This window comes from Pocillopora damicornis, chromosome 9 (genome assembly GCF_964200805.1).
Source record: "Pocillopora damicornis chromosome 9, jaPocDami1.2, whole genome shotgun sequence".
NCBI classification, from domain to species: Eukaryota; Metazoa; Cnidaria; class Anthozoa; order Scleractinia; family Pocilloporidae; genus Pocillopora; species Pocillopora damicornis.
Window position 1 is genome coordinate 18689837 of NC_142678.1, and position 9841 is coordinate 18699677.

At 35.0% G+C, this 9841-nt stretch overlaps 1 protein-coding gene across 1 annotated transcript; it reads left to right on the forward strand.

Annotated features, from left to right (window-relative positions):
- Positions 1-2223: 2223 nt before the first annotated feature.
- Positions 2224-8913, forward strand: LOC113672814 (pituitary tumor-transforming gene 1 protein-interacting protein). Its single transcript, XM_027189160.2, has 7 exons — positions 2224-2429; positions 4326-4381; positions 5442-5547; positions 6636-6744; positions 6912-6977; positions 7140-7186; positions 7915-8913. The coding sequence occupies exons 1-7, from the start codon at positions 2246-2248 to the stop codon at positions 7992-7994; spliced, it is 648 nt and encodes a 215-aa protein (XP_027044961.2). The 5' UTR covers positions 2224-2245; the 3' UTR covers positions 7995-8913.
- The last annotated feature ends 928 nt before the right edge of the window (positions 8914-9841 follow it).

Consider the following 9841-nt stretch of genomic DNA (forward strand, 5'->3'; position numbering starts at 1 on the left):
TTTGTCTGAAGCATTTGATGTGTAAATCAACTGGTGCTTCATACTGCGATTTCAAATACAGGTGAGTCACCGAGTAAAATATTCATACTTTCTCTCTTTGACAGCGATTAATTTGTCAGAATATTTTGACTCTTTTTTTAAGAAAACATGACAAGCTCATAATTTTGAATGGCTATTTACCTACCTAAGTCCTATCGCAAGGCCAATAAATAATTTCTTTAGAACTTATAAAAAGAAAGTAAAAGCCAAAAAAGCGGGTCCAGTTATGGAGAAACGTTATAGTCTCTTTTTCATGTTCTTTAGTAAATTTTTTTTCGGTGAAGTTCACCAGTGTGTTTACCTCAAAACTGGACATTAATTCGGTTCTCCGACGGTCTCCGAGGGTTACGTTTAAGCATGTCGAATGTGGCAGGAATTTTTTCGTAGGCCACAGAGACTTTTTTCCCGGAAACGAAACAAAAATCGGACAAACAACGACAAAACAGAAAGCACATCGATGATAGAGCATTTTTGTATAAAATTTTTAGCATTATTTATTTACTAATTATGTCGAGTTTCGTTGAAGGGAAGTTTTTACTTTTGTAGATATTTTTTCTGGGTGTGCCAATATTTTGGAGACAGTTTGTACGGGAGTCAATATTAATAAAAAAATGTATATCTCTTTCGGGATGGTTCGCTGTGCTGGTAGCGGCCCGTCTGATCTCGTTAGACATAGACATAACGCCTGTATTTCATTGTGATCTATATCATTTTGCGATGGAGAGTTAAACTAACATGCATAGGGTAAGAGGGACGGGGAATATGTACACCAACGGACTGCAAGTAACTGGCACATGATAAATTGATGCGACACTGTTTCCGAAATGCGCCGAAAGTGACCGAGAGAATTTGAACTATTTCTAGTCTCTTGTTGTGACCTAACAGACTTCCTCTAAAATTCGAGGCCGATGTATTGTAATCAGCGGTCGATGAGTACATCAGAAAATCTTTAAGAAAATACCTATTCATTCATTTTAACCATGATTTATCAGTTCTGTTCAACTTTTACGGAAATTTTCCTTGCGAAGCTAATTTGAAAAGCGATCCTTCATCAGTTTTGTTAACCTTGTAAACTTAGCAATGAAAGGATGGATCACAAATCATGTGGAGCATTACTATCCGGTTTTCTTTCTAGTCCTTTCTGGACTTTTCTTTGTTTTGCCCGAAGTAAATATTATTTCCCATACGTTAAAACCAAGGTTGGCTTGATAAGAAACTTATAAAGTTTATCTGAAACTAGAGTTTCTTACCTTTAATGAAAGGTCCTTCTATTTTGGTTTCGGATAACACTGGTTCGACCTGAAACTACTACCCGGATAACAACGGTTAATTAATCCGATCTCAGGCTAAGATATATTCATTACATTTCTATCACTAAGATCTACGTGCGTCTGAAACATTTGATGTTTGATAGGTAAATCAACTCGTGCCCCATACTGCGATTTCAAATGCAGATGAGTCACCAAATAAAATATTCATACTTACTCTTTTTGACAGCCATTAAGTTGTCTAAATATTTTGACTTTAAAAAAGAAAAGACAAACTCATAATTTTGAATAGCTATTTACCTGACGAAGTCCAATCGCAAAGCCAATAAGTAATTTCTCGAGAACTTATAAAAAGAAAGAAAAACACAACCAAAGCGGTTCCAGTTACGGAGAAAACTTTATAATCTCCTTTCCATGTTCTTAAGTAAATTTTATCCCGGAAACTCACCAGTGTATATATCTCGAAAAGATGTACTGGACCCTTATTGGTTCCCCGAAGGTCTCCCAGGGTTACGTTTAAGCATGTCGAATGAGGCAGAGAGACTTTTTCTCGAAAGCAAAATAAAAAACGGACAAACAACGACAAAACACAGAGTGCATCGATGATAGAGCATTTTTGTACAAATTTTTCGAACCTAGCGAGTGATAAAGCGTCAATGATTCACCAAAGCATAATTGTACTGTTATCATATTTCGGGAACATAATCCCATCTCCAGTACGCCACCCCCAGTGGATGGCTCCACGTATCAGCTCGAGTCGAGTTCTCGAAGAATAAATGAATCATAACTGGTTGATATAACAAACAATTGGCAATCTTAGCAGAAAGTGAAATGAATATTTTAATTTTTTTCAAGCGTAATAAATCGCAATTACAACTTTTGACAAGCCAATCAAATTTGTGGATGATGTCAATAACAACCGAACACAATGAAAGGTGATGACGTCATACCCTTCCCAGAGTTCATATGACAGCGTACAAATCTTTATTGAGGAAAGAACACTGAGGCCTCGAGTTATGATGCGTCCTTACAACCGTGTTTCGTGTGCTTTCGTGCTTTTATTGGTTTGTTTGATACAGCTTTCCCTTGTACAACTGTGTCTGGGAACTACAGAAGCAGAAGGTGGGTCAAATTGTTGATGAAGTGATCGTCTGTTTGAATGTAGATTGTTCAGAGCCATATATAGGAATTCAATATCTCACACGTCCGATCACGGACCTCCGATGTATCTGAAACACGTAAAGCGATGTTCTTTGACACGTTATGAATCAAAGTTACGTGCTGTAGCTCTGAATCAGACAGAAACGACTTTAACTGGGGAATCGTTATGTACAGAATGTGTGTACACTACGATAAATTTAAGCCTTGAGGGGCGACTCGATTTTCACGTGATCTACAAAACTGAAATAAGTACGTACTCTGGCTTTCAATTCTTCTCTCATTTGATTTTTATCCCTATGGGTATTTCTGATAGCTTGATTATAGACAGATGTTAAAATTCAAGTGTTAAAAAGACGCGAATAAGTTGTATACCAGCATTATAGGTCTTCAAGACCTGCGAAAATGCTACAGTTCTTTTTAGTATTATGCTGTTTTTTTCGTTGTATTTGTTTACTTTACACGAGATGTCGATATCAGGATGACACATTAGATAAGCAAGTCTTACTGTTGCTCGAGGAGAAGTATGCTCGTCGCAAACTGGTGACAGATTATGTCTTTTGCCCTTACAGAGGTTTTAACGTGAAACCAGATTTTATAGAACGAGATACAAATTAAGGTTATAAATTTGACTATCTTTTCAAGCTCTGTCTGTGTTTGGACTTTTATCAGAATCACCAACTATCTTGAGTTCAAGTTTGTCTCTAGATTAGGTATTTCAAGTGGAAAAAGCTCGATCATGGTTGAATTTTTTAGGGGACCCCAGATATAAATTAAAGTTATTGCACTGTCATGTTTACACTTAGCATTACTTGAGAATATTTCCTAAGATGGCTTGTACAGTTTAAAGGACAAAAAAGGCATGTATCTAATGTATAGAGAATTATTGTGCCTGTAACAAATTGAATTGTTTGAATCTGGGTTTATTTATGAAACATGCAGTCCTTTATGTAGGGTTTGTAAGTACTCATTACGTCTGTTGATGTATGTGGGAACAACCTGGGCTGATGTGATCCTCAGAATCAAGAAAGATTCGGTCACCAGTCAAATGTTACTATCTTAGATCATGGAAGCTTATTTTTGTGATGTTATTGTCTGAAATACTGAAATAGGGTTTATCAGTTTTCAAGGAAGTCCTGCTTGAACATGACATTCTTTCCAATCAATTAGCCAGTCAAAGTTTGCCAGATAAGATTCGTTAATATGGTAGCTGAAAAATGTTCTTAATATGTAGAAAAGGAAATTTTTCTGTTTTATGTTGAATTTGATTGGTTATCCTTAAAAAATACCTTTGTTTTGAGTGGTTCAAGCAAGACTACAATGAGGAAGTTGCATGCCTAGACAGGCAGATCTTTGGTTAGTTTGGATGATAACTTCCCTGATTTGATAGAGATCATTTAGAGTCTTCAATTTGTTGAAGAGGCCATTGATCATGATGTCACAGACACTACTTTCCATGGTGGGGAGGGGATATCTGGGGGGGGGGGAGGGCATACTCTCCTGGAAAATTGTGAACAAACTGAAGTACATGAGATAAGTATTCCTTTATTCTGAGCAAGAATTTCCAATGTAGGGAAGTGTTCAAAGCAAGTGCAAGGGAACAAGGAGCAAATTATGTTTAAAAGGTTGAGTTGTTTTATAGATATTATAAAGCAGCAGTTTGCTATCTAAAAATCAGCAGTTTAAATCAGAAACCCTAAATGTGAGAGAAATTACAGTTTCAGGGTGAGAGCCCTGATTGAACTCATTTTTGTGTGTTTTATGCTCAATACATAAGATTTGAGAGTTCTGGATTGTATATTCTAAAAGTAATCATAATCTTTAAAATAATTTTTGTACTTTGTTATTACTCATTTACAGACAAGTGCCTTAAATACAATAACAAGACCTGCCAAGAGTGTGTTGAAAAGGATGGGGTGAGTGCTGTCTTCATATTTTCTGTTACATAAGCATATTGACTCATGACTCAGCACTAGGTTAGGTAGCCATGATATTGGTCAAGTATTTTTCATTGCTATTCTAACTTATGAATCACAACGAAATCAAAAGCCATGAAAACAAGAACTGGTGTCAAAAATAATGGGATCAATATTTACCTTTGATGAATAATCAACCTTGTAAAGAATGTAGTATTTAGCCAAAATAATTTTACCCTTGGGCTAATCAAGGAGGTAATCCTTAGAAGGCAAGAAGGACACTGTGGAGTTGATTGCAAATAGGACCCAAACTTAGTATTGATAGTGTATTGTTCACTTGTGTAGGATTTAGCAGTGTGACTTTCCACAAAGTAATATTATGTAACTAACAGTATAAATATACTCAGTTGACCATGTAATTTAAATTTTTTTTTCACATTCTTTATAAAGCATTGTTCTTTACTTAAACACACTAGATACACGTTTCCTGGTCAGTACGCTAGTTAGAAAACAGTATTTATCACAGTGGAGCTCTGTGATCTCAGACTTAACCCTTTAGCTCCCATGATTGACCAAGACAGAATTTCTCCTTATAATACCAATTCAAAATCAAGCAGAGAAGTAATGATAATATAAAAAAATATTAAGTTTTGCAGATTGTTTGTTCATCTAATACCAAATCCTCCAAACTTATATTAAAAGAATTGTATGGCTGATAGTAAGGAGAATTACTAATGAGATCTTGTGTGAAAAAATAGGGTTACATATGAAGGAAATGTACTGGAAAAGACTTTTTAACAGTTACTAACTGTTAGGGAGAAGATTTGATAGTTAATCTTTAAAAGTTAAAGACAAGGCAGTGGTTGACAGAAGTATACGGACAATTGCAGTAAAATATTATTTCTGCCCTTATAAGACCAGGTATACTTCTGATCATACAGCTTGTGCTTGAAGAGAGCAAAATGGCTGCCCAGTTATGATAATCACAGCAAATTAGTCCAAAACTTGTTCGAAAAACATTCATCTCCTTATCTTACATTAAATTCTTCTTGGACTTTAGTGTGCATTTTGTGAGGGGAGTAGCAAGTGTGTGAAATTTGATTCTGTAAAAAGCATAATGAATAAAGCTTGTGGAAGCCAGGATTGGAAATACAAGCAATGTGTGGGTGAGTAAATTTGTTTGTTCAAGGTGTGCCTGTCTTTGTAAAGGAAATTACTTCTTCCCTTTTAGATGTACAGTGCACAGTTTTGTTTCTTAATATTTAAGTCAAAGTTTGATAGCCTTTCTGTAAGTACAATTTCTAAGTTGTATAGTGAATGTACAGTAGATTGATTGAGGATTTTACTGGTTGGTGAGAGAATGGCCGGTTCTGTGCTAGATAAATCAACCATCATATATGTAATTCGTTAGTAATTTGGTAGAAAGATGCTAGTAAGTTCAATAAGCTTTTTAGCTTGTAAAGGAATTTATTTCAGGGTGTTTCCCTTATTATTCTAAGGATTATTTTACTTTTAACAAGAAGTTTCACTTGTGTGTTGTTTACTAAACAACATGATCTGCATCATTTACTTGCTGTCAAAATGGAATTTTAGAAGGAATATTTTTATTATGTACAGTGGATGTATTTTTTTCAATAATTTTTCTACTGGATGATGTATTGTGTAAACATTGATTTGATGTAATTTTGTGCTCAGGGTTCTTATTGATAGCAGATTGCTTTCACCCATATGGAAATGACCACTCTGAGCCTTAACCCTTTGATCCCTAAGAGTGATTAACATCTTATTTCTCCCTACTATATCACCCCTGAATCACACATTAAAGTCAGGAGAATGAAGTAAATGATCTCCGACAGATGAAGCTCTTGATTGTTGAAAAAATTCTCCTTATCAGCACCTTAGGAAATGTATAAAGAACAGTATGGAGAATATGCATACAGATGTGAGGGAGAAAAGGGTTACTGGTAACCCTTTTAAGCCCCAACATCTGTATCTATATTCTCCATACTTATCTCTGTACATTTCTCTTGGTATGGACAAGGAGAATTTGTTTTGAAATCAAAGCTCCTAACGTTGGCAATCATTTTCTTCATTCTCTTGATTTTAATGAATAATTCAGCAGCATTACTGCAAGGAAAAAGGAGATGATGGTCACTCTCAGGCTTGAAAGATTAAAATCAAATAAAGTTATCTATTCTGTTCTGAAAGTACCTACTGGGGATTTAACTTGCATTTTCTGTTTATTTTTTTTAAGTATCTGGCAAAGTCCTGATCATTGCCATTCCAGTGGCAGGGTTTGTGGTACTGGTCGCATTAGGATGTTGTATCTACTGTTGCTGTTGCCGCAAGAAGAAGCTAAGAGGGTATGACAGTAAATCACATGATACATATAGTAATGATGATAAAGATTTTGATTTCTGTCCCAACTTATGGGCTACTGTGTTTAACTTTACTTCTACATCTCGGCATGGCCTCAGTTGCATTGCAAACGTACATAGAAGACTTACTGTTTTGCAATGTTTCTCCTTAGACCTGGCAAAGAAGAAGCAAAGTGGCGTCGTCAGAGGGAGGAAATAGAGATTAAACACAAAGAAAGGTTTGCATGGTTACAACTTTAGGTTTTAATTTATGTTATTGTAACTGACAGGAGCTGTAGGAGTGTCTAAAAATCAAAACATCTGCATTTGAGTCCTGGTTATGTCAACTAAGTTTCCTCCAGTAGTTTTACTTAATTTTGGCTTTTCTTCTCTGTTTGAAGGCGTGAAGAGAGAAAGAAGAAGCATGATGAAATCAGGAAGAAATATGGTAAGTGAGGAATTCTAATTGAAATTTTACAATCTTAGTATACAGTACTTTTGTGTATGCAATACTGAAAGTATTTCAGTTGCAAGATGGATGGTAAATTTCTTTATTAATGGTCTGATCAAGAGGATGGTAAGGTTTAAGATTTCCATTAGACAGGCTTGGGTGCTTTGTGTCAAATTGACACAATTACTGGTAAGAAAATTTTCCAAAAACCACTCTCAATAAAGACCCTTACGTTGTTCATTGTTCTTGTTTTTGGAGAGCAAAATGTGCTTGCTCTGAAAAAAACCTTGGTCCAAAGTGGTGAGCAAGTTTGATTGTAAAATGAAGGAAAATTATCCTAACAAGATGAAAGAGTAAGAAACTTAGAAGTAGAAACTTTGAAGTCAATATGAAATTACACAAACAGTGTAATCTTTTTTTTGCAGCTGTTCATTTGGCTATGAGATGTTTAAAAAGCTTGTCATATCATCGATTTTTACAAATTTGGAATTTTTATTTTTTATGAATGATAAAGGGAAGGGGGGTGGGTGGGGTTGCTTTGAAAAAGAGAGGCATGGTCTGCTCACTGTGGGGAAAGGTTCTATGAATTTCTCTAAAATAACAAAACTTTAATATTTAAAAACTTAACTTAAGAACTACCAGGAAGAGTTAGTTTTCAAACCTAGTTCGCATTTCTGTCTGCAGGTTAGTGAATCTGGACTGAGTATAAGTTGTTTAATTTTCAGGTCTCTACAGAAAAGATGCAGACTCAGAAGATGTGGAAGATGGCCGCTATCACCGATTTGACAATGCAGCTGTGGCATAAATATAATCCTTGCCTTCTCCTTTTGCTCTTGTAAAATAGTAGAGTAGTGGTATAATGTGGGGTTTTTTTTTATTTGGGTGCAGTTATTAATTTTGAAGTTAAGTATAATGCAAGAATTTGTATGCATTGTTGCAAAGCAAAATATGAATTCAGAATTACTGCTTGTAACATTTAAATTTAAGTTGATAGTCCCTCAAAACTTGATCCTCAGTCTTTAATTCTCGATAGGGGATTCCCTAAAGTTGCTAGGCATGAGGCTTGAATATTATTTCAAGATGTTTGAGTCAAGTGTAGAGGTTTTTTTTAGAGTTTTAAGGCAAGAAAACAAAATTAGTTCAGCATGATTAATTTTTCAGACAGCCTGAAGCTTCCTACGTTTTTTCCAGTTTCGCAGTATAGGTTATGCATGAGTCAAGACTGTCAACTTACATTTGAGGGGAATGTAGTTAGAAATAATTTTCTAGGTTCTTAAGAATTTATATCAGTTAGATGATGAACTTTCCCTGTTTAGTTTACAGTGTAAAAGAAAAAAGACATCCTTTTCATTTTACACAAGCTTTGTCACTTGTAATTATTACTATGTGGTGTTTTAAACTGATTAAATTGATTATAATTAAGAGTTGATATTATTTTTACAGTAACCCTATTATGTAGATAATACTTAAGCTGGGTAGATTACTTATGTGACATAAAGCATCCAACTAACTAATGCCCTGAGTGCTGAATATATATTTTACATGCAAGTAGCTGCTTTTTTGGATGAGAATAATAGGGATGCCTTTATGGAGTAGTGATTCTCCTACTAGAAAGAAAGAAAAAAACCTGTTTGAGATGTAATCTTTTCCAGGGGAGAGGAGCATTTTAAGCTCAACTTTACACATCTACTTATCACCCTATTGCTAATAAAAGTGGTCAACAACCACCTTCTCTCTCGTTTATTTCAAACATTTTTTCAGGTTAAAGTAAATGGCACAGCACATAAAAAAGAATGTAGTTTGCTTGCTAGTATTTATTTCCTTCAAAAGCTCATTTTCCTCAGTTTTATATATCATAAATTTCTTATTTTGTTGCAATTCCGTTTTTGTGAGACTTGTTTAGTACAACAACGCATTCAGCCTTTTAAGGATATTTTGCACCTCAGTTCCATCCTTTCATTTAATAGGGCCGGAGGTATCATATTTTACGGCTTACTTGCATTGCAAACTTAGCGCCCTCTTGGACATAAGTCGCTGATTCAAACAGTAAAACCTGCTCTTTTCAAAGAAAAAAATTTTTCCTCATCACAATAACATAGTGGCTTTGCTTCTTATGATATAGGAGGCAGTAGACAAAAATTGGGCTCTAATGTCTACAATAAAAAATAGGAAACTAATGTCCAGAACCATTATTGCCTTATTTAAAAAATTGGTGATCAGTCTCCAAAATCCAAAATCTGCCACCAGTCTCCAAAATCTAAGAACAGTCATAAGTTTCCAAAATTAAAAGTCGACCACCAATTTCTGAAATCCAAAATTTGCCTCTAGTGTCCAAAATAAAAAAAAATCGGTTATTGGTGTCTGAAATATGCCACTACTGTCTAAAATCCATATTCAGCCAGAAGTGTACGAATCAAAAATCGGACCCTAGTGGCTGACTGAGACTGACACTGTCTAAAATCCATTTAGTGTTCAAAATCAAATTTCATCCAAATCTCATAGTCCTGGCCCCAGAGCCTGCCTTAATTTTGTTGCGGGATATTTTTTGCATCAAGTTACATTTTAACTTGAAAATATCGTCGAACGTTATGAATAAGAAAATAAGATATTTAAGCTCCTCGATTTATGAAAAAATACCTACGAGCGTCTGGT

Excerpts from the sequence above, each read along its gene's own strand:
- LOC113672814 (XM_027189160.2), top strand. The coding sequence starts at position 2,246 with ATGACGTCATACCCTTCCCAGAGTTCATATGACAGCGTACAAATCTTT. Across the intron at positions 5,548-6,635 it reads GAAATACAAGCAATGTGTGG|TATCTGGCAAAGTCCTGATC; the intron begins GTGAGTAAATTT and ends ATTTTTTTTAAG. Across the intron at positions 7,187-7,914 it reads TGAAATCAGGAAGAAATATG|GTCTCTACAGAAAAGATGCA; the intron begins GTAAGTGAGGAA and ends TTTAATTTTCAG.